Here is a 25,444-nt window from a genome sequence, read left to right as displayed (position 1 = left end):
AATGTAACACACGGATAAAAACTGATCGGGGTTTTTTTTTCAGCTACCTCCACCTACGAAACATCAATTCATGAATCTTAAATTCTATCGCGGCTGCTCGGTTTCCACGTTCTTCCGCGGAGCGTAGACATCAACACACCATGGCGGAAAAGCGAAAACACGGAAAGCATTTAATGAAGGGAAAGTGAGGTTTTGGATATAATTCATATTTTGGGCGACAACTCTGTTCCGCCTCCTATAGCACAATAATTTCAAATTGCTAGATACGCTATGGCGTTCTCCATGAGTACTTCTGTAAACAATCTTGCATGTGCCGAAAAGTGTCCTCTTCTGCAGAAGTGGGACACATTTCGTTCTGTGTGCATGGGCACAAGAATGACAATAAAAGTAAATTCTTTTTCTTCTTCTTCTTCTTCTTATTTGGAGTGTCTACTAACTTATTAACATAATGAGCAAAATGAAAGGTTTCACATAAAAGTAAAATAAAAACAAATATTGCTTTACCATTGTGTGCAGCAAAAACTTGTTGACATAGGATTTTTTGTTTTTTTCTCTCTCAAAAATTATACTTAAAATTCTATGTGGGGTGAATCAATTGAGGTGTCCTTATAAAAGTGTCTGTTAAACCAGTGCTTATATAGTGGGGGGTTTAGTGGGCAGCTTGCAATTGACTGTGGTAAAATAATGCTAAGAAGAAGAAAAAACAGATGGTCAATTAAACTCCTTAACAGTAGATGCCGATAATGCCCGGCTCAATCTCTTCTTTTTGCTCAGTCAATCGGCGCGTTGGAGAGGGACAACATCTCATTTTATGTGATTTTGTAGTTTTTTTTCTGCCCCTGATAATGGGTCTCAAAGTTAGTGTAAAGTAAAGAAAAAGTGAAAAACAGTGACAACAACGATTGAGTCAGAGAGGGAAACGATCACGAAACATGAAAATATAGTCCGCTATTGAAGCGCTGCCGGAAAGGGAAAATTGTTTAAAAATGTTATGTTTTTAGCTTTTTACCAGAACTGCATATTAATCCCTATTAACCATATATTTAAAAAAATGATCGATGCTTAAGTACATGCTTTATTAATATAATGTGTTGCTATTTGAAAGCAGTTTCAGGGGGCACTTATATGCGATGGAGGGTAATGCAAAAGTAAACACGGTACTTCAAGTTGTTTTGGTTTTGCTGGTCTTTTTCTTTTCTTTTTTTTTTAACAATGTGAATATATTATACTATCTCTGCTTTAAACTACACATTTTTTTCATTGGATACATATTGGAAGAGGAATTTTTTTTCTTGTCCGGGTCGTTGCTTGGAATTAGGTTGGAATGGTGGGTCCTGAAATCAGACCAGTTGAGAACTACTGTAATAAACTATAAATGTATCAATTATCTGTAATTAATTACATCTTTTTATTAATTGCTTATTTAGTCAGTGGCCATTGCGTTTTCCATCACAAAAGAAGAACCTACATTTGGATCATATAAAAAGAATTTTTTTTACAGAAAAGAATCAATATAAAAAAGAAAGTCACGCTAAAAACAGTTGTGAGGATATCGTATGTTTTTGTACCACTGGCCGATGATAAATACACCCAGCTTTGGGACGTGCATCCCGGGGTCTTTTGTGACCCTCCCGCAGCGGTCTCCAGGGACCCGTTACAGACTTAATGGCACGGAGGCGACCGTGAGCGAGTGTGTTTGCTTAATTCGCCGCGTGCGTGTGTGTTAGTTGCACCCATCCGCGAGCATCCTTTGTATGGACGTCGAAAGTCCTGGTGAAAAAAAAAATCCCTAATTGCCGTTCCTCTGCTCTCCCCCCGCAGGCCTTCGCACCTTCTCGTGTGCGAAGAATTTTCAGGCCGAACGCACGCACACACTGGACACACAATGCTAATTAGGGAGCCCGCAATCTCTCCTAATCACAGTCTTACACGAGCTGGACCAAAATGTCACTTTGTGCATGCAGACATTATGTTGAAAATGGCCATGTTTGAATATAAAAGAAAAGAAATCCACTTGGGAATCCCGAGGGATCTGTGTTAAATAAGTCCTGTCCAGATATGTGTGCTTAATCGCTAAATTCTCTTAAAACTGGAAAGCGAATGTTCACATTAACGGTGCACTGAAGTACAATCCAATTTTCTCTCATTGCATACGTGCAGTAGTACTTGATACAAACTAAGGCAAGAACTCAATATTCTCAGCAGAATATATATCACTGTCTATTGCTGCCTACACTCCTCTGCCTGTCTAACAGCATCAAGTGGAACACTGAGCAATTTTTTGTCTTGATTTGAATGGGATGGTGGGTCCTGATGTAAGACCAGTTGAGAAACACAACTTTAACCCTCTTGTGACCATGGGGGCACTATTTAAATTATCATAACCCTGCGACTGTTATAAAAAAATACATCAAAATTAGATAGATAGATAGATAGATAGATACTTTGTTCATTCCCGAAGGGAAATTCACATTTCCAGCAGCATCCCTGAGCTGAGAACAATCGAGAACAATCAAAAATAACACGGGAGCTGCTGGAGTGGCTGCCATTCGTGACGGCGCCGGAAGAAAAGATTCAATTTGAATCATGTACAAACAAACAAACAATTGAAATTAATCAAAGTAGTTCTCAAAAACCCCCACAAGGTGTCATTAACTTCCAACAATCGTATCTTACAGGCATCCACGTGTTGAAACAGACCAATCACAGGCATTTTCATGCATTTTGTAAAGCAATATATTTTTTTTTAAAAAACATTCCAATCATTTGAACATTACTTTATTAGTTTAGCTGGTCAAAGGGGCAATCGATTGGGGTACTGATGGGTCATGTATGGTCTCTGTCTATCTCCAGGAATTGCTGCACACAGGACCAAGAAACAGCTGGTCATGATGAAAAATAGTTGACAATATATGACTGAGACCCAGACTAAAAAACTGTTTTTTTTTTTTTTTTTAATGTTTTTTTTTTTTTTTCCAGTTTATGTCTTCTTAAAATCTGTTCATGTTCAGTTCCAGTCTCTACTTTATTATAATGAAAAATCCAAGTCCGTTTTTAGTTTGGTTTTTCATTTTAAACTGTTAATATATCGTCTTAATAAATACGTATGGTAGATATTGCCAGATATTGACAGTTTTGGGTTCTTATGAAAAAAGGGTCAAAAAGTACCTACTTTTTAACATAATTTTTGAATCTTTCATGGCCAAAATAAAAAAAAAAATCAAATTGGTCAATAAAGGGTTAAGGTAACCTGATGAAGCAGGGTTTTGTTGATGCAATGTAAGTGCTCAATTCTAACATAAGAAAAAAAAAACAACATAAACACTTTGCCAAGAGAGACACTTATGATTTCAGTTTTGGAAAATAAATAAATAAAATAAAATAAAAAAAAATATATATATATATAAATATATATACAGTGGGACCTCGCTACTTTGCGGTTCCACGTTCTCGGGTTCAGAGCTTCGCGGGTCTAAGATAATAATATTAATAAAAAAAAATTACAAAAAAAAAAAATATATATATATATATATATATATACACATATAGAGATTTTTTTTTCTCCTCTCTCTCTTTTTTAAGCATTTTTGAAGGGGCGTCGCTACTTCGTGGTTCCACGCTCACGGTTCCACGTTCATGGGTTCAGAGCTGCGCGGGTTTAAAAAATAATAATAATTAAAAAAAAAAATGTAAGCATTTTTGAAGGGGCGTCGCTACCTCGCGGATTTTAACTTTTCACGGGTGGTTTTGGTCCCCATTAACCGCGATAACCGAGGGATTACTGTATATATATATATATATATATATATATATATATATATATATATATATATATATATATATATATACTCAGTAGGTTGCGGGGGTGCTGGAGCCCATCCCAGCTATCTTGGGGGCAGTGGGCAAGGGACATCCTGAACTGGTTGCCAGCTAATTTGATTTTATGAATTATTGAATTGTTTTTCTTTAGACTATATCATTCATTATTTTACCATGTCTCTTTCACTCAATAGTTGTAGTTCCCGACTTCAACACCCCTAAAAAATCTATCATGAAAATAAACAAGAACAAATTTGTTCGTAATAAAGTTATAAATTGTCTGTCTGGTCCAGTTCGGTGCGGTCCAGTCCAGTCCGGTTCTAATCTCAGTCTTAGTCTGTCTCCCTCATATCCGATTTTGGTTTCCATTTTAGTCCCAGTCAGTCGTTCTACTATCAGTCTCATCTCAGTCTGTCCCTCTCATCTCCGTCTGTTTCTCTCTCTCGTCTCACTCCAAGTCTCTCACTAAACTTCTTGAATGTGTTTAAAAGTCACAAACTACACTTGGCACAGGCGACTTAACCACAAATGGGTATTCATGGGTATTCAAAAAAAATAATCATTTAACTGCTATTATTGCTTAAAATACATTTCTATACAATATTTCTCATAAAGGACTGACCCATTGATTTTCAATAAGAATTTGGTTGCACCAAACGTTTGTGCCGTGTACCAATTCCAAATGTTCGTGCACCAGTGCAAAACGATAGTATAGTTTGATAGATGAGCAAGATGATAAGGAGAAAGGGAGTGTTGGAATGACGTCATGGGAGACAAAGGAAAACCCAGCTGAAAGGCTGCATCTATTTCAGTCAGATTCTGTCCAGATCTGTGCAGAGGCAGTTAACTAATTTAATGGTGTGCAGTGTCTGCTTATGTGTGTGTGTGTCATACCCGTCTCATCCTTTGCAGTCGCCTTGGAGACAGGCTCTTGGTACTCGTGGGGGACCCTGCACAGACAGTCATGCCTTCCTCCTCTTCTTCCTGTGAGGCCCGAATAGTGAGCATCAGTCTCAGACATTTTTGTGGACATGTGACTTGCAAACACGTTCACCCAGCCACGGTCCAAAACATCATTTCAAAGACAAACCTCCCATACATTTGCTGGCCTCTCGTTATTATAGAAAGGTCATGATGTATTTCACAATTAATTAACACCAGGTCGAGTTTAGATATCAATGTCCCATATTTTCTGGACTTTACCTTAAAACCCCAAAATTCAAACGTGCGCCTTACATTTTGGTGCCCCTTATAGACCGGAAATACGGTATATCAAATCTGAAATACATAACTACAAATCAATTTTTCACTTTTGGTAAAACCATTAATGAAGAAATTAATTCATTTTAATTTCGATTTACTAATACAGGATTCCTACAGTTAAAGGAAAGTTAAATTCAATACTTTTAAAGACTTTTACAATTTCTTTTGAAATCAAATTTAAGATTTAAGTGGATAAAAAAACAACTGAAACAAAAAAAAAGAAACCACATGAATTAGAAATTTCTTATCTGAGAGCCTTTCTTCTGGGCCTCCATGCAAATTCGAAATCCATTGATGTCCTCTCTCCTTATTTTGAGTGCCTATTCAAGTTTGAACTTCACATTTGGTCCTTCGATAGCAGTCTGCATTACGCTTGAGGCTTAAAGGCACATGCAGAATGATGGCTATTTGACACATCTACTTCCTTCTGGTGCCCAGAAAGAGCATTTTGTTGGCAGTTATTTAAAAAATCATAACTTCTGATAGAAATGACCTAGAGAGCTGCTTTTTCTGAAACAATCAAAATTCATGGCAAGCCGGATTAGATGATAAGCTGGGCCTGGCCCGTGGGTTATATGTTTGACATGCCTGCCTTAAATAATATACATTTTTAAACTTTAAACCTTGTGAAATTTCCTAGATTCGTCCCGGCAGTAAAAAATGTTTTTCATATTTCCTTGTATGCTGTTTTATAAAGTACAAAGATGGTCTTTAAAATGGGGCTTAAGTGATGGTATTGTTACTAGATACGATTAACGAGTTACATTCAAACCCTATCCTTCTCAATTCAGGTATTCGGAACATGGCAACCAAGCTTAATGTCTTTTACTGTCCATTATCGGCGTGCAGCAATGAGGTTAAGTTGATGACCAACAAAGAAACAATCTTTCACAAGTCCTTAAAAACAACAAGATTATCAACTACGAGCAAACCGAGAGAGGTGATAATGTTTTCATTTTGTATATTTATCTGTCTGTTTGAACTTTTGGTTTTGCTGACCCAGCATTCCCAGAAAGACATTAAACTCTGCAAGGCCATATTTAACAGCATATTTAAAAGTCAATCAGAGAAGTTACCCTAGATGTGATAACTGCAAAAAAAAAAAAAAAAAAAAGCTGATTTAGCACTTTTGATTTTGCTTTCCCAGATAGACACTCAACTCTGCAAGGCCCGAAAGAAATGGATATCAACACCATATTTAACATTCAGTCAGGGAAGTTACCCAAGATATGAAAACTGCAAAAAAGCTGACTCAGCGCTTTTGGTTTATTGACTCCGAATTTTTCCCAGAAGGATGTTCTACTCTCTTAGACCAGAACATGGTTGGCCAGGACTCATATCTTTCACAAGCATTAGGGTAACGACCCTGCCAAAAATGGTTTTGCGTCTCAATGCGGGTGATGCTCTTATGGCACACAGTCATTCTAGTTTCAGATTTGTATTCATTTATTTGTGAGTGTTTGCGCACATGGATGTTTTACAGAGTACTGCAAATTCAGCACCCTGCTGATAGTTCAAACTGTGTTTCCTTCATCAAATTCAGCGCCCTAATGGTAACATACACCTCGTTCCATTCGCTTTGAGGAAATCTCAGGATCGCTGATGAAATATGCAGACGATAAAGCTGGTAGAGGGGCTGGGGGGCAGGTGACAGTCCATCGCCAGAGGGGCATTACTTGAAAACAGAGCAATAGTAACAAAGTGACAAGGCAATTTTGCCACTCATTAAAGCAGTGGTCCCCTAACTCCACATTTGGTTCGGCCTTCTGAACAATACGAGGGAGAATTTGACGCACTATTATTATTCTTTTTAACAAAAATCAATTCAAAATCTTGGTGCGTGTGTGTTTCTGGTTGTACAGGATTCAACCCCAGGTCGCTAGGGTGAGAGTGCCAATCTATTACCACTGAACTAGAAGTGATATAGATGACACGTGAAAAGATATTGGGCTTAGAGATAAGAACCTGCCTAAATTAAATTTCAGCTTGAACCAGCGTGAGCCTGACCAATTAACTTGATTTGCAGGACCAAGCCCAGAGGAAACCTGAAATTTCCTTTTTTATTTGTGAGGACCCAGGCAGGGGAAAGGTGATTTATGCTAACAAATAAAGTGCTGCTTTTTGTAATGAAATAAAAGTTACCAAGAATGTATCATCCGCAGAGGATACAATAACCGACAATTTTTCATTATTGACAGAACTGTTTCACAATTGGCAGTCAATCATTTTGACGGGTTGAAAATTGTGCCACTTGCCAGAGCAGCAAAACTAGTCCATGGCAGCACTTGCATTAAGATGGAGGCAGAAGGACAAAGGAGAACAATACTGGGTAGAAAATTAAAAAATATATATACAGTAGTGAGGGAAAAGCCTGCTCCGGCCCAACCCGAACATAATGATTGAACTTTTAGGCCCAACCAAAAATTTGGCTTAATATCTTTCATCTAGTTTAGTTTTACCTCATTATCACAATATCTTTAGTAATGGTACCAGACTCAAATGTTAATTTCATTGTGCATTTCACATGTTCAAATTACAACTAGACCCCCAGTGGTAAATACAGTGTTACCTCTACCTACAAACGTTTCTACATACAAAAGTTTCAGGTCACAAAGTACCTGAAAAGGAAATAATTGCCCCGAGGCCTTTCAGTATACAAAGTCAAAAGTACAGTGCGGTACACGCTGCCATTTTCCGATCCCAAAGGTCTACCTGGCAAACCTACACCTAACACTAGCTGTAACTCTAGCCCTAACCTTGTTTCGAATCGTAACCCTTTCTCTAAACTATTTTGTAACCCTACATCCAGTTTAGAACCCTAATATGGAGCTCAAAACCTAGTTTCTAAACTTAAACCTACACCTAACTCAAGCTGTAACTCTAGCCTAAAGCCTCATTCAGAACCCTAAATTGAATTCATACCCTAATAAGGAGCCTAAACCTTTTACCCTAGCCCCAATCCTATTTTGGAAACATAAAATAAGTTTAAAACCCTTGTTAGAAGGCCAAAACCTAGCTTTTAACCTTAGCTAAACATATAACCTATGAAACATGGTAACAATTTCAAGCATTTACAAGCACTTCACCTAAACTTCAAACACTTTTCACACCTTGAAAACACTACATCAGAATTGAAGAATTCTTAAGTATTTCAAGCAGCCGTACGAACCCTGACAATCTTATCTGCCACATTCTGCGGAAAATAAGTCGCGCGAGGTTATAAGGCAAACTTTCAAATTTCTGGCCATGGTTCTTGGATGCGCCTTAAAGTCCGGAAAATATCGTAACCTAATTTTGACCTATTAAGACGGTTCACGGCCAGGGTTGGGTAGGGTTACTTTAACTTGATTACTTTCAATTACTTTTGGATTACTCCAATACCAAATATGCTAATAAAAGACAAAAGAAACTAAATATGAATAAAATTACTAAATTCTGTGCAGGCTTGGGGAGTAACGGAATACATGGAACGACAAAAATGATTTTGGCAAGCTGTTTGGATTTATTTTTATTTTGTTTCTGTCGCATTTTATGTTCGTTTTGCCGGAGATAAAGAAGATCAAAGCCAGAAGAGAAAGCTTACCACGTGTTGTGAGTCATAATTTTATTCATATTTAGTTTCTTTTGTCTTTTATTAGCATATTTGGTATTGGAGTAATCCAAAAGTAATTGAAAGTAATCAAGTTAAAGTAACCCTACCCAAACCTGTTCACGGCACAAACGAAAGTAAATGTTCTATGGATTTTTTTTGTGCGTGAAGGACTCACAGATGAAATTTTTGTGAAAATGTATTTTATGAATAATATTATTATTTACATTCTGACTTTTGTTCAGTAAGGAATCCAGTGCGCTGGATTTCTGGAAAACAATACAATTTTACCTTTAGGCACTTCTGCAATTGTTAAATCAAGTCAGGTAATGTTTATTTGTGACACCCTTAATCACAAGGAATCTCAAAGGGCTGCACAGACCACATATATATTACTATTACACCATCCCCTGATCTAAAACCTACAGGAGGGCAAGGAAAAATTCAAAAATCTTATCATGAGGAAAATAAAGAAATCTTGAGAAGGAACACGCATGAGATAATCCCCCTTCCAGGATGCAATATTCATTGTTGGTCTTAGTTTTTTATCTAATATTCTAATTGTGGTATTTCATCTAGTAAATGTTCTTGCACCTTAAAAATGGAACTTTTTAATTTTGTTGTGCTATTCACATGTTACAATGACAAAAAAATCTATTCTATTCTATTCTAAAAGCAAGCAATGACTCTCTCTCTAGCCCTTTTACAAACTGCCCCTTCATCAGAGAAGTGAAAAGTTATCTGGCCCTTACAGGAAAAGTTTCAGGAACACCTGCTTTAAAGACTCTGGCGATGGAACAGCATGCTCTATGTAAAACAGGCACACCGTCTCTCGCTTTGATGGGGTATGTGTGTCCGGCTTCCTTGCAAGGGTGTTTATCCATGTCATTCTGAATGTGAGTGGTTATGTAACTGTGTGTTGTTGTGTGTGAGCTGCGAAGGTCCGCAGTGAAGCTCACCCGTGCTTTGAGCCGACCCTTGATGTCCCGGATGCCCCTTTTGGCGTGACTTTTGGCCTGGAAGGAAACACATAAACATTGATTAAGAAAGAAAAAATGTATCACCAACTCGTTTGCTGTGTTTTCATCGGTGATATATTAATATTATCACATACAAGAGCACTTTGAACATTCATTTTAAAGGCAGGAAGCAGCTCATTAAATTCTCTATTTAAAGGGTGGGCCGTATTGCGTACAAAATGTGGCAAGAGGGCCAGGAGGGGGGGAAAAAGATTTAAATATTTTTTTGTATAAAAGGATTAAGTCTGATATCAGATACCTCGGCAATACATGAGGTAAAGATTATCTGGGCCTATCTTGTTTTTCTCATATTTTTGCTACCTTTTCAAAATGACGGATCTTTATTTTTGGCTTTTTATTTTTTGTCGTTGTATATATTGCACATTCTATCCAAATAAAAAAAACGAGAAAAAAATGAAGATAAGAGGATATATATTTATGAATAGACATACAGACATTTACCAATAGAGGTTATATTCCTTTTTTTTGGTCTATTAATAAACCATTGAGTAAAATTGATTTTGAAACATTCAGAATTAAAGCGAAGGAATAGATGACACCCTATTTTGAAGCTCTTAATATTATAATCTCTCAGCTCAAAGCTCCCTTATTCACTAGGGTCATTGGGGCACCACTTCATGTGGTGTGCCTTGGGCATTTACAGCATGGCGGCGCCCATCCATCTCGAGGCTGTTTTTTTAGGTAGGGGTTTTATCCCCCACATGAAACAGAAAGTACTGGTTTCCATGGTTGCTAGTAGCAGGATAAGCCGCCTGATCTGACACTGATATAGATCCTACATGCATTGAACAACTCAAAAGTTACCTAAGCTAGCTCAGAAGTTGTTTCCCATTAAATCTGATATATGTGTTCATAAATACCACAAGTACACAAAAAAACAGCAAGTAAAACAAAAAGTAGCTAACTGAATGTTGGTGACACTGAGGACAAGAGAAGCAGCAAATGAATACATTTTCATTAGGAGAACCGTAAACTCCAGACTAAAAGCCTCTACCTTTTTGCTATATTTTAAACAATGTGGCTTTGATTACGGTGAAACTTATTAAAAATGTATTTATTACGGCGGCAACCACCAGTGACAACGACACAAAAAGCCATGTCTGTGTTGCAAACTGGCACTATTCTCCAGAGTACAGTTGGCCTTGCGCAGCTGTCTAAAAATATAGGGCTCATATTTTAGGCAACGCAGATCTAATTCGTGTCAACATGGGTAGACCTCAACAATGAGAGACAGAATGTGGAAAAAAAAACATTGTTTGATTTTTAAAATATTTATTTCCAAATTAGAGTGGAAAATAAGTTTTAGGTCAACCACAATCAAGCAAGATTTCTGTCTCTCAAAGAGGTCTTACTTCTTTCAAGGAGGTCTAGGCTCCACTCAATACCTGTATTAATGGCACCTGTTTTAACTCAGTATCGGGGTAAAGGACACCTGTCCAAAACCTCAGACAGTCACTCTCTGTCGAAGGACACCAGAGACAAAATTGTAGATTTGTACAAGGCTTGGAAGACTGAATCTGGAATAGCTAAAACGCTTAGTGTAAATCAATGAATTGTGGGAGCAATTAATAGAAAATGGAAGACATACAAAACCACTGATAATCTCCCTTGATCTGGGGCTCTATGCAAGACCTAACACCATGGAATCAAAATAATAAAACTAATGGTGATCAAAAATCCCAGAACCACATCTAGATCTAGTAAATGACCTACAGAGAGATGGGAACCCAGTAACTATCAGTGACACAATGCGGTGCAAAGGACTCAAATCCTGCACTGCCAGACGTGTCCTCCTGCAAAAGTAAGTACTTGTCCAGGACTGTCTGCGATTCGCCAGAGAGCATTTGTCACAGTCAAAGTCAAAGTCAGCTTTATTGTCATACAGTCTTTATTGTCAACAGATAATTTAAATTACGTTACACTCAACCCTCAGTGTCTAGAACATTTAAAAAAAAACACAAACCCCCCCCACAAAAAAAACAACAACACTATGCTACACACTACACTAAGCAACACAGGTAGACAGTACAACACATAAATAGAAAGTGCGGACACATAGTCATAAAGTGCATATTAGACCTTTGTAAATAAGTCGTGCAAATTTGGATGATCCAGAAGAGCCTCGAGATGGATGGGCAAAGCCATGCTGTAAATGCCCAAGGCACACCACATAAAGTGGTGCCCCAACGACCTTAGTAGATAAGGGAGCTTTGAGCTGACTGGAAGAATGTGTTATGGACAGATGAAACCAAAAGACAATTTTTTTTGGGGGGTAGAAACACAGATAGATAGATAGATAGATAGATAGATAGATAGATACTTTATTCATCCCCTAAGGGAAATTCACATTTCCAGCAGCATCCCTGAGCTGAGAACAATACAATAATAAAGCCAAAAGAAAACAATATACAAATACCCAGTGTGACGTGCAAATGCCCACTTTAGCATGTTATATAGATTAACTAAATAGTGCTACACAGAACACATAATGCAGTAAGATCCAATGTAGGTGGTGTGGTTTAATGTGGGCCTTTACTCTGCCGGGTGGAGTTAAAGAGCCTCATGGCATGAGGAAGAAAAGATCTCTTCAGTCTGTCCGTAGTACAAGACAGTGACAGCAGTCTGTCACTGAAACTGCTCTTCTGTCCGGAGATAATGCTGTGAAGCGGATGCGATGGATTGTCCATGATTGACCTCAGCTTTTTCAGTGCCTGTCTCTCAGCTGCTGTTGTTAGGCTGTCCAGCTCTTTGCCCACAACAGAGCTCGCTTTCCTAGCCAGTTTATTGAGACGAGAGGCATCCTTCTTCTTGACGCTGCCTCCCCAACACGCTGCCGCATAGAAGAGGGCGCTTGCCACTACTGTCTCATAGAATATTTTCAGGAGCTTTTTGCAGATGTTGAAGGAGGCCAGCCTTCTGAGGAAGTAAAGTCGGCTTTGCCCTTTCCTACATAGAGCTTCTGTGTTGGCAGTCCAGTCCAGTTTGTTGTCCAGCTGCACACCCAGGTATTTGTAGGTCTGGACAAATTCTACACATTCTCCCTTGATGGTTACAGGAACCGGGTGAGTTCTGGTTCTCCTGAAGTCCACCACCATCTCTCTGGTCTTGGTGGTGTTTAGGTGCAGGTGGTTTGCGTCACTCCATCGGACAAAGTCCTGAATCAATTTCCTGTACTCCTCCTCCTGCCCGTTTTTGATACATCCCACGATCGCAGTGTCATCGGCAAACTTTTGCACATGGCAGGACTCAGAGTTGTACTTAAAGTCCGATGTATATAGAATGAATAGGAACGGAGAGAGAACGGTCCCCTGCGGAGATCCTGTGCTGCTAACCACGGTGTCCGATGTACAGCCCCCCTGTTTCACATACTGCGGTCTGCCTGTCAGGTAGTCAGTAATCCATTCTACAAGGTGTGAGCTAACTCCCATCTCTGTCAATTTCCTACTCAGTAGCAGAGGCTGTATGGTATTGAAGGCACTAGAGAAGTCCAAAAATGTAATCCTCACAGCCCCCTTCGCCCTATCCAGGTAAGAGAGGGATCGGTGTAACATGTATAATATAGCATCCTCCACTCCCACCTTCTCCTGGTAAGCAGGTTCTTGTTTTTGGAGGAGAAAGAATACTGAATTGCATACAAAGAAGACCATACCGACTGTGATGCATGGGGGTGGAAACATCATGCTTTATGGCTGTTTTTTTGCAAATTAACCAGGCCGACTGATATGTGTGAAGAATCGAATGAATAAGGCCATATATCAAGAAATTCTAAGAGAAAATATCCTTCCATCAGCAAGGACATTGAAAATAAGAAGTAAGTCAGCATGACAATGATCCCAAACACACAGCCAGGGCAGCAAAGGAGTGTCTTCGAAAGAGCATTTAAAGGTGCCGGAGTGGCCGAGTCAGTCTTCAGACCTGAACCCCATAGAAAATCTGTGGAGGGAAGTCCATGTGGCCCAATGACAGCCCCAAAACATCACTGCTCTAGAAGAGATCTGCATGGAGAAATGAGGCAAAATACCGGCTAACGGTGTGTGAAAAGCCTGTGAAGAGTTACAGAAAACATTTGCCCTCCATTATTGCTAACAAAGGGTACATGACTAAGTATTGAGAAAAACTTTTGGTATTGACTAAATACTTATTGTCCACCATGATTCACAGATACATTCTCTAAAAACAAAACAAAGTGATTTCCTGTTTGTCTTCTTCACATTCTATCTCTCATGTTTGAGGTTTACTCATGTTGACAATTACAGGTTTCTCTAATATTTTCAAATTTGAGGTGGGCTCTGTAGTCCGGAATTGATAGTACTTTTTTTTAATACATATTCATCATTATATTTTCAACATTTCAATTGTGCAGGCCACATGAAAAAGCTGTAGTTTGCCCACCCATGCTCTATTTCCATCAACATCATATATATGCTTTTCTTTTGTTTCCAAAATGTCTTCATTTAGACTTAATTGACCAGAGGTGTTTTAAAGTTCAGGCCAATGGACATGGATAAGCATCAAACTGTCTTCCTCCCTTTTGGTAAGACTTTTACCTTTGTCACTGCTGTGTTGATGAGTGCTCCACCTCTCTGTATACAAAAAACACAATGTCATTGGTCAGAAGTCATATACAAGGACAAGCAAAGGGACTTTATTTCTGTATGTGGAATTGAATTTCAAGAGGGACTGAAAAATGTAAGGGATTAAATATTCAACACAATTTGAATAGATTCAACAGTTTCCACCATCTTTGTTCAAACTAATTCAAATTTTGTTCTTTAAATTTACTAACCTGCACAGCAAAATACAAGTTGTAGGTTGTAAGTAATTAGGCTATGCTTATTATACTTTTTCAAGTCTAATAAAACCACAATATATTTCCTATGTTGAAATATACTGCATTTAAAATTAGCAAAATGGGTCAATATGGTTGACTGTTGATAATTTGCAAATTTTGGGTATACTTTTTTGTTTTTAAAAGAGAAAAAATCTTTGGCTGAATAAGATAATGATAATAAAAAAAGAGACGGTAGCTAAAGATAATAGCTGGCAGATTTTTCTCATTTTAAATATTATGTAAACATTTTTTGCTTCTCATAGTGTGCTCTTCATTATCACAGCTAGCAGCGATGGGCTTTAAATAGAATCGGCGTGCAATTTCACAGCAACGTTGCAGGCACCTGGCTAAATATCATCAGTGCATAAATCTCCCGTTTCAAGGCATTATGGCGGTTTTTATTTAGAAACGGCGAATGGAAGGGACATCGTTTGATTGATAACCACTTTGAGGCCACCGTGCTCAGACTTTTTATTTCATTTTTTTACAGCATCATCCAGAGTTATTTGTCTTCTAGCTCGTGCTCCCTTAAGGTGTAGGTAAAAGCACAAAGCTAAATAAACAGCTAAACCGAGACAAATACAAGCAGTGTTTAAAGGTGTGGTGCATTGTTTAACGGGTCCTTAAAAAAGTTAAATATTTGCTCGTAAGCATGTGTTAGAATTCCCAACTGAGTTCAAATACCCCTTATGCTTTTTGATTTTCACCGCTATCTGCTTTATCTTTTTTTTTAGCAAAGCTGTTCGGTACAAAACACAAGAAAAAGGAGGTTTGGGGCAAACGGGGGAGGGTGGTCGAGAGTGACATTAAGCTCGACCCCACTTTTGGGTTTCTATTTGTTCGTGTATGACAGATGATTCATCATTTCCTTTTGATTTAAAAAAAACTAAGTTATTTTGAAACACTATGCACTAGAATAGGGGTTGGAAACCTATAGCTCGGGAGCCAGATATGGCTCCTTTTTTGACTACATATGACCCGGAAATAAAATGCCAAAGTTCTTCTGACGCCTTTAGATTCCGATAAGTGCTATGCAAAATTAGGGTTGTACATGTCTGGAGCTGCGCTAGTATTCCAAAGGGTTCAGTCCAGTAAATAAAAAGCACAGTTTAACTACATTTATATGTAAGGTGTCACACCAACAGACCTCGGTTTGTCTGTACGTTGCTAAGGAATCCTTTGTATGGAAGCTCATTAAATAATGTATGTTTACTGTTGGGACACTTTATGATAAAAAAAACACAGAGCAAACTGTAACTGAAACACTAAAAAACACCAGCAAAACTTTTCGTTTGTATCTTTTTTTTTACAGATTTATAAAAGAACTCAAGTTCCCCCTGGTTTTGAAACCATTATTTATGAAAAAAATAAAAGTCAAGATGAGCCTCAACGGTCCTGAATTACTGTGGGAGGGAAACAAGTTTAAAAGTAAAGTGTGTAAAATGTAGTGCCTCCTGGTGGGACAAAAAAACTTTGATTCAGTAAATATTAAATTTTGATTTGAACACTGGACAAAAATACATTAACTATCACACCAATGTTATTTTTTATAAAATAAATTCTAGGTGGTAACATTTTTATTTATTTTACAGAGTGGAATCCCAACTTAGGTCGCCACCAGGTTTGTTTGCCGTTTTGTTACTTGCTGTGGAACTGGTTTTAGTTTGTAATAGACAACAGTGACATCTAGTGGTCAAGTATTACACACTGGGGCCATAAAGTTGTATACGGCATTTGTTGATTTAGGACACAGGCTCTGTCATTTTTCTGATTTCATACATTTGATCAAAATATCTTATGTCACACAGCGAAATGAAATGCGAGGAAAATTTTGTATTTGTCTAGTGAGCTGGTTTGGCGGTTATGCTGAATTTTGTCTGTGTCTCTTTCTCTCTCAAAAACAAAAATCAAAATATTTTGGTAGTATGGGTCTTTGTGTCAAAAAGGTTACCGACCCATGCACTAGAATATAACAAAAAACAAACTAAATTAAGCTGTTGGCCTTAAGGTTGTGTACAGTTTAGCATTTTGCTATATACCATCAAGTCTTTGTAGAAGAAGTAGAAAATCAATCATTCAGAGAAGAAAAATATGATTTCCCCAGATAGTAACTTGCTGTAAGCACTACTGAAAAAAAAGAGTAGTTTCTCAGCAGTTTTTCGTGCATTTTTACTTTACTCTTACTGTTACGGCTTCAAGTGAAAATTATGGGGAAAAAATAAAATGATTTCATAACAAAAATAGCAAGTACTTTAATATTTTGAGATTAGATATCCATTGAATGCCCATGCTTCATTCCAACTTGCTTTGTACCTCAGTATCAATCCTCTTAGTTGTATTCACACTTCCCAAATTCCCCGATTGCATTTATTATGATACAAATCCCTTGTAAAGAATCATTTTTGTGTTCCCGTATCCCTGCCCAACTTCCCAGTTCTGTTTTAATTTTCCATCAATTTAGTCTGGAGTCTGTCACTATGCACGCATGCATAGAGGGGTTTGAGGTGATGGTCCTCTTATAGACCCCTGTCAGTCAGGAAGTGTGAACTTTAACAAACCTTTGAAGAGCACTCTAGAGAACTAATTCAACCTCAGTTGACAGCGGGGGAAGTTAGCTTCAGTCAGTGTAAAGAGTGAGAGGAAGAGACAGAGATTGGATTTGTGGTTGTGTGTGTGTGTGTTTGGGGGGATTCTGTGCCAGATATGAAGCGAGGAAGACAGATAAAGAGAGACAGCCAGCGAGAAAAAGAGCAAGAAAGAAGGAAGGGGATCCATTTTCCCGCTTCGGTCCGACGCGGAAACGCCGATGTTTGCGGCCAGATCAACACGTCTCGTCCGTCTCGTCAGATCACGTCCGTCTCTGCTGTCCGGCTGCACGCGCCACTTCACGCGGCCTCGGAAGCTCGGCAGCTGCGCACGAGCATCCGGGCGGCCCCTTGCAGGACTGTCAGTCATGCTTTTAATTAAGTTTCAAGAAAATGGAGAGGAAGACGAGAGGGAGCGAGTGCCATACGGTGCAAGTGCAAGTTATACTATGGAGGGGAATGAGTGAATACCTTTACAGTGTGCATCCACTGCTGATAGGACTTTGCATTACCTAAAGAGAAAAATGAAAGAGGGCTCGATCAGTCGATTCAGTTACTAAATGTATTCATTCAGGTTAAATATTGAATTAATAAAGCATGCATGTCCAAGGCCCATGATGGTAATGGTAAGCAGTCAGCAATTTATATAGCCGTTTTTAACTCACTGAAGACCTCCAAAACAGTCATACATCAATAGCGGCGACCTGCTTATCATTAGGGATTCAGTGTCTTGCCCAAGGACACTTTAACATATAAATCGGAGTATTGCTCTACCTCGTGAGCTACGCCTCTACGTGATCAAATTTTTACTGGCCCGCAGCCTCTGTCATAAAATTTATAGTATGTGGTCCGCCAGTAATTTTTACCGCAGTATAAAATACATTTGTACCAAAAAAGAAAATCACCATTTCACCAGATGATGGCAGTAGCCCTTTGGCCACTCTGCCTTGGCATTCTGCAAAAATTTTAGTCCACCCCATTTTTTAAATTGCGACTGTAATTAAAAAAGTAAAGTCGACTGTGAGAGCCACCAATTCCATGACAAGTTGAAATCGACATATTTTTTTCACCGCAATCCGAAACAACTGCCTCTGGCTAATTTGCCAAGAGACAGTGGCTGTTTTCAAATAATATCAAGAGGAACTGCCAGACCAAACATGCTGACTACAAATACTAAGTGTAAATGATTGCTAAGAAAAGGTGAAGAACAAGAAGTTAATCATTTAAACGTGTATTTTTTTAAAAATATTCACAAGTCGAGATATTAGTATTTATTTGACCTCACCAAGAGGGAGCTGACATAGTGTAATTGTCAGCCATCTTGCTGCTACGGGTACCCGAAAACCCCAAAGCCTCACGAAATGCTTGGCCAAAAGAATTAAAAGAATAATGAAGCGGTTTGGTCACGTCGATCCACTCTCTTGTGCTCTTTCTCACTCATTTTGTTTGCAAGACACAATACAGCGATATCTAGTTGTAAAAACATTTGATTGGCCCTTTAAGCGAGTCCAATTTATATAAATCGGAAAACGTTTACCGATACCCACTATAATGCCGGGGACGAAATGGCAGAGGAGGAACGAAAGGGACACTGTGTTATATTTAACCACTTGATGTCGCTGCATTGTATAGTAAAACCAAGAATGAGTGCTAGAAAGCACAATGAATACAAACTACGGAGACTCAATGAGAAAAAAAGCACTCTTTTTCTAAATAGTCTTTTGCCCAGTATTTAACAAGGTTTTTGTTATTTTGGGGGCTATCCCTAGCAGCAAGATTGCAGACAATATATCAGCTCCCTCTAAGCAGACATGGGACCAAGTCACACATGTGCAAGTCTCAAGTAAGTCTCAAGTCTTCACCTTCAAGTCCCAAGTAAGTCCCAAGTATTTTTTTCTTGGGCAAGTCAAGTCACAAGTCAAGTCCCGAGTCTTAGATTGCCAAGTCCAAGTCAAGTCACAAGTCATAAAAACAGCGACTCGAGTCGACTCGAGTCCAAGTCACTAAGTCTCAAGTCCCCATGTCTGCCTCTAAGTGAACTTCATGTAAAAAAAGAACCTGGAGTGTCATACAAATTCCTTCAAGATTTGTCTGTCTCACATACAATTATAATCATTTCCGTCAAATGCATTTTGCCAAATTGAAAGTCAGATTTATATCAGGCATGTCAAAAATGAACATAACTGATTCTTTTTGAAAAAGGTACAGCCTTGCTTTAAAATTGACAGTTGAGTCTGTGTCACTTCAAGGTGTTTCTCAAAGCTTGATGCTACCTTTATTGTCTGAAGTAATTACAACCCAGTAGTCTCATCAATGTATTAAATCCTATTGTAACAGAAATACCAGCAGTTATTCATGATTGGTTATTAGAATACACCTCCGACAAACTTTCAGACAGTGTTCCTCAACTGATGGATTGGGACTCAAAAGTGGGTCATTGACCTGTTCGGGCACGTTTTTAGTGAGTCGCAGGCTTTTGCCTATGCAAAAGCATTATAACGAAAAAAATAACTGAGGGTCTTTCAGACTTCTTAACAGTAGATGGTGATAATTCCCCGTAAATGAGAGTTGAGTTGACACCTGCTATTTCAGATACAGATTCAGATTCAGATATACTTTATTGTCATTCGTGTACACGTGTATACAGAACAAAATGTCGATGCATCTGACCCGCACAGTTTCCTTGAGCGTCAGCCGGGATAGATAAGATTAACCATGTCTTCGTCAGAATATTAGCGCGGCAGTTCGTCATCTCGCGGTTCGATGTTAGTTCCAGTTGTAAATGGTCCAGTTTATTGTCCAGAGAGCGAACGTTGTAGAGGAAAATGGATGGGAGAGGCGTTTTGAAGGGTTCAGCCTTTAGCCTAGCGGTTAGCCGGCCCGACAAACTCGCTTCCTCCTCCGGTCACATCGCTCTCTTGCCACTCTGCTTCGCTGCTTTGTAGGCCGTTGGGTCTTGTTGACGTAGCAGTCCGAGGCTAAGTAACCACTCCCGAGTGGTCGTAGCACCGAGCACTTGATTTCTGGATGATCGCATATCCAGCAAAAAAAACTGCGATCGTATATTAATCTGCGGTTTGAGTTGACTTTGTTTGCCGTCAAAACTGAGTCGAAGACTGGGTTTTATGACCGAAGTGTAAAAAACTGTAGCGAGCCGAACAGGACCGTTAATATTACATGGAATTCACCATGGAAATTAAAAGGGTCATCCTGATAGTACAAGAAGATTTACAAGATAAAATACCATAGTTTGAAATGAGGTAAGAGTAATAGTATAAAAGAAGTAAAATGAAATAAAAACAAATATCACGGATCTCTTAACCGCACTGGTCATCGGGGCACCGATGAGGGCACAACTCTGGACAGCTTTCTCCACTGTTGACGGTTCCTGGCTTGTTTTTGGCAAAGTTGGTACTAGTCCATTCCTTAATGTTGTCGGCCCACTTATTTTTCGGTCTTCCTCTCCCCCTGCCCCCTTGGACTGTGTCCTGGAAAATTATCTTAGGCAGTCTTGATCATCTTGTGACGTGACCATAAAACTGAGGTTTTCGTTGATGGTCCTAAGTATTCGACCAGAAGGCATCAGTAGATAAAGTTTATTTACACATGCTAAACATGGCCAAACGCAGATACAGCACAGGATATATGAGATATGGATTTTATTATCTTGAAGCCTATTACTATTACTATATTATATAACTTGAAGTCCTCTTGGTTATGCTTTTCTTTTTATAATGTGAATATATTTGAATGTCTCCAATTTAAATTGAAAAGTGGAATTTGTCGTCCTGATTTGAAATGCGCCTTGCAATACGGATGGGATGGTGGGTCCTGAAGTAAGAACAGTTGAGAAACACTGAGTTCGCCCTCTAATTGCCATGGGGTGCTGGTGTCCCCGTTTTACAAGCACTATTTAAATTACAGTAACTCCGCGACCGCGAGAGAAAATTCAAACGTTCCTGGAAGAGAAGACGGGCTTTGCGGCGATATAAAAAAAAATCAAATTGAATCAAAGTAGTTCTCGAAAATACCAACGAGGTGGCAGCAACTAATAAAAATAGTATCTTACAGGCATCCATGTGTTGAAACGGACCAATCACAGGCAAGAAATGACAGAGATGGGGCATAATTAGTAATGCATTTTTAGTTACTTGTAACCAATAAAAAACATTCAAATCCTTTGAACATTATTTTATTAGTTTGGGATTGTCAAAGGGGCAAGGAATTGGGGTATGGGTCATGATGTTGGTCTCTATCTTCATGAATTCCTTCATCATCTACCATGCAGGGCTCAAAACGCCTGGTCTTGGTGAAAAAAAGTTGACCATATTTATGGCAGTTTATATTTTCAGTTTATGTTCTATTAGAATGTGTTTCGATTCAGTTACAGTCTCTACTTCATCATAATTCTGAAATGTAGTTAGTTTTATTTGTTTTGTTCTACAAATTATGGTAGCTCCTGCCAGATAGTGAAAGTTTTGGTTGATCTGAAAAAAGTGCCAAAATAATTCACTCATAACATGATTCCTGGCTCTTTCGGGCCAAACTTTGAAAATACTTGCAAGTGGCCTGTATGGTACTTGGTCAATAAAGGGTTAAGATGTGTTATTTCCCTTTATCACCTTTTTACTTGAGCACAATACCTTTCATGTAGTAGTTGACATACGAGCAGTTAATATCAAGTGACTAATTGATGGACAGGTCTGCCGCCACTCACTTCCACAAAAGCCTCCTTCTGTGATCTCCTCTTCAAACGCGTCAGTAAAGCCGCGGCCTGCGTTCAATTTGGCCAGCCGTCCGTCGATGAACTGCAAACATAAATTAACAAGCGCTTTATTAAGCGGAGGAGGAGGGGGGGCAAGCAGGCACTTAAAGTGATATACAGGCACGTGGCCAGCGCACAGAGTCAACGGCCAGGGTGTTATCAATCCTGGCAGACGGAACCGCAGGACAAAGATTAGGTGCTTTGCAGGTTATGGGGATCTGGCTAATATGGAGCAGGTGAGGACTTAGTGCTAGCGACTGTTTGCGGAAAAGCTTCCGACACAGGGGAAGTTTCATTTCCGATCTTTGCAACACATCTCATAAACAGGAAGGTGACAGCCGAGACGGAACTTGATTCAGGACACTCCACAAGTGCATGCATCATAGAGATTAAAGACATCGACAATAATTTTTTTTTCAATTGAAAAGAAAAAAAAGGGCTATGGCTAGCAACGAATGAACCAGTACTTGGCTGTTGGTCGTTTGGTACTGGGCTGCACAGAAAAAATAAATGTTACCTCATTTTTGCTTATAAAACTTTATTTGTGTATACATGTATTTTTCACCCCCCAAAAAACTGAGCGTTATGTTGAGGATTTATGGTCGTATAGTGTCATTAAAAGTATTTGCCGTCTTCCTGATTTCTGTGTTTTTTGCATATTTATCACTCACAAAGGATTCAGCTCATCAAGCCAAACCAAACCAAGAACCTCAAAAAACATCCAAGCAACTGCCAACCTTGATGGCCTTAGTTAAGGTCAGTGTTCATGACTACGAAAAACACTGGCCAAAACTGGCATAGCTGGGAGAGTTCCCAGGCGAAAAATTACTGCTGACGGATCTATTGACACTAACAAAGATGTTATATAACGAAATTGTGAATATGCTTGATTGCTATTAAGATTTTCGAGAAGGGTTGTTCAAACCTCACATTGTGTTTGCTGTTAAACGTCATATTGAAATATAATATTGTGAATGTGCTTGATTGCTGTTGAGATTGTCAAGAGGGGTTGTTCAAACCTCCCACTGTTTGTTTTCTGTTACTAGTGTCAATAAATTTGTTCAAACCACAAACCGGTGGATTTGTTCAGACCAAAAAAAAAACGGCTTTGGCCTGGACGGATCTATTGACACTAACAAAGATGTTACATAACGAAATTGTGAATATGCTTGATTGCTGTTAAGATTGTCGAGAAGGGTTGTTCAAACCTCACATTATTTGTTTGCTGTTATTAGTGTTAATAAATTTGTTCAAACCACAAAGGAACACAAAGAGTTGTCTCATATTTGCCAAAAAGCATCTTGATTATCATACCTGTCAACCTCCACGGGTCCATGCCCGTACAAACCGTCGTATTTTCCCATAAAAAAACCCAAAATAATCGTATACTGTATCTTTTTTTTCCGGAATGATGCATGATGGGAAGTCCCCAGGCGGCAGATGCATGCGATTGACAAATTTCCGTACAGATTTTTTTGTACGCCGTACTCGTCTTAAAATGCATAAAAAACGTACTTTGTACGGCAAAACTGTACAGGTTGACAGGTATGGATTATCCACAAGACTTTTGGAGAAACATTCAGTAAACTGACGAGTCAAAAATGGAACTTTTTGGAAGGTGTGCAGCCCGTTATATCTGGCTTAAAAATAGCCCAGCATTTGACAAAAGAACATGATGCCAACAATTAAGCATGGTGGAGGCAGTGTGTTGGTCTGGGGCTGCTTTGCTGCCTCAAGATCAGGACAACTTGCTGTGGTTGATGGAATATTGAATTCTGATGTTTACCAGAAGATTCTGAAGGAGAACCTACGGCCATCAGTTTGTGCCCTCAAACTCAAGTGATATTAGACCATGCAGCAGGACAACAATCGGAAACTCACCAGCAAGTCAACCTCTGATTGGCTAAAAAAACAAAACGAAATGAAGGTTCTAGTGGCCAAGTCAAAGTTTACATTTAAATCTAATTGAGACACTATGGTGAGACCTTAAACTAGCAGTTCATGCTAGAATATGGCAGATTGGAAACCATTTCGCAAAGGTCCACAGCATTTTTAAAGACTCACGATCAATTATCATAAACGTTTGATTTTAGTTATCGCTGCCAAAGGTGGCCCAACTCCCCATTAGGTTCAGGGGGATATTACTTCTTCACATAGGGCCGGATAGATTTTGATTTGTTTGTGCCTTAGCAAATTGAATCAACATTTCAAATCTGCATTTTGTATTTCTTAAGGTTGTCTCTGTGTGAATGAGCTAATCTCATTTGCTAAGTATTGAATGCAACGGGAATCTAGCCGAGAACCCGGCGGTGAGAGCGCAGAATCCTAACCATTACCCTATTAGGTTTGTAGATGACTAAGGAAGCAGTTACAGTTTATTTCAAACAAACTATGATTAAAAGCATCAAAAACCAAAGGTTACAGTTTCTGGGAAATCCAATATAGACGTCAAAATACAAATAAAGAAAGGTAATGTTTAGAAAATAGAAAATAAAAAAAGTTTCTCGGATTGATTCTTAGTCATGATACCGCATAAAAATAGCATACGATCCAAATTAGCAGAGAGCATGGCACTGATGAGTAGATCTGACGCAAAAATCCTCTATATAATTTACAGTTCATTTAATTTGGCTTATTTCAATCATTGTATAGACATTTGGGGAAATACATTTAGAAGTGTTTTTGACTACGAAAGAGAGCTGTACATAACGCTGGTTACAAAGAACATACAAGCAAGTGTTTTGAAAATCAAACAGGTTAAAACATGAAGATATAATAGATGTTTAGGGTAACTATAAGTACATGAAGCAAGTAAACATAAACTCCCAATACATTTTTAAAATCAAATATCCACAGTGCAGATACTTATCACCATATGACTTTACGAAATTGTATTAATTTACGGAAATGATCACCATCAGGGATCATGAAACCCTAAGAAACTGTCATGTGAAGTCAGCTCCTATATGGCCTTTTGTGAAGGCCCCAAAAAAGCCCATATTGTTCCATTTGTGAAATCTAGATCGTGATGATTCTATAAATCACACTTTGCGTTTGTGTGAGTGTGTGTGTGAACGATTTTCGTGCAATTTCATACAGAACACTTTTGGGCCTCTAGGAGTGGCTTTAGCTAGGATTCATGTCAAGGCACCCTAAATAAATACCAAAAAATGGATAACCATCTGCTTTTGTGCACAAACTGCTCTGCAGCTCCATGCAGTCGTACTGCTCTATGGCACTCCCTAGTTGCTAACTGGCACTTTTTCAACAAACCACAGCCCAAAAAACTTCACTCAAGTAGAATACCCAGCAGCACTGAGTTATTATGCTTGTTATTAGAGTAAAAGTCTCTGTGTGCAAGAACTGGCATTTGTATGCAAGTATGTGTTAAGAAACATGTGCGGCGCAAAACTTTAAGTGTATTTTTGCAGATACATTACTTGCACAAAATGTCCGGTCAACTTCTGATTTCATTTTTGGCTGTCGCTATTGTGTTATAATAGTGTTTTTCTAGCTGGGCCCAAACCGACGCTAACAGTAAAAATGTAAAAA

At 38.7% G+C, this 25,444-nt stretch overlaps 1 protein-coding gene across 2 annotated transcripts in view; it reads right to left on the bottom strand.

The window, feature by feature from the left end:
* The window catches only part of dennd1b (DENN/MADD domain containing 1B), a 228,040-nt gene that overhangs the window by 21,745 nt on the left and 180,851 nt on the right, over nt 1-25,444 (bottom strand). For both annotated transcript variants that reach the window (XM_088349467.1, XM_088349468.1), the window contains 5 exons: nt 21,845-21,935; nt 17,599-17,639; nt 14,259-14,294; nt 9,631-9,687; nt 4,714-4,803 (listed from right to left, as the gene is read on the bottom strand). In XM_088349467.1, the coding sequence (XP_088205593.1) occupies nt 4,714-4,803; nt 9,631-9,687; nt 14,259-14,294; nt 17,599-17,639; nt 21,845-21,935 (315 nt within the window). The remainder of the gene's footprint in view (nt 1-4,713; nt 4,804-9,630; nt 9,688-14,258; nt 14,295-17,598; nt 17,640-21,844; nt 21,936-25,444) is intronic.

This window comes from Urocampus carinirostris, chromosome 12 (genome assembly GCF_059441175.1).
Source record: "Urocampus carinirostris isolate Australia breed hairy pipefish chromosome 12, RoL_Ucar_1.0, whole genome shotgun sequence".
Lineage (NCBI taxonomy): Eukaryota > Metazoa > Chordata > Actinopteri > Syngnathiformes > Syngnathidae > Urocampus > Urocampus carinirostris.
This window is presented reverse-complemented; position numbering and strand designations above follow the sequence as displayed.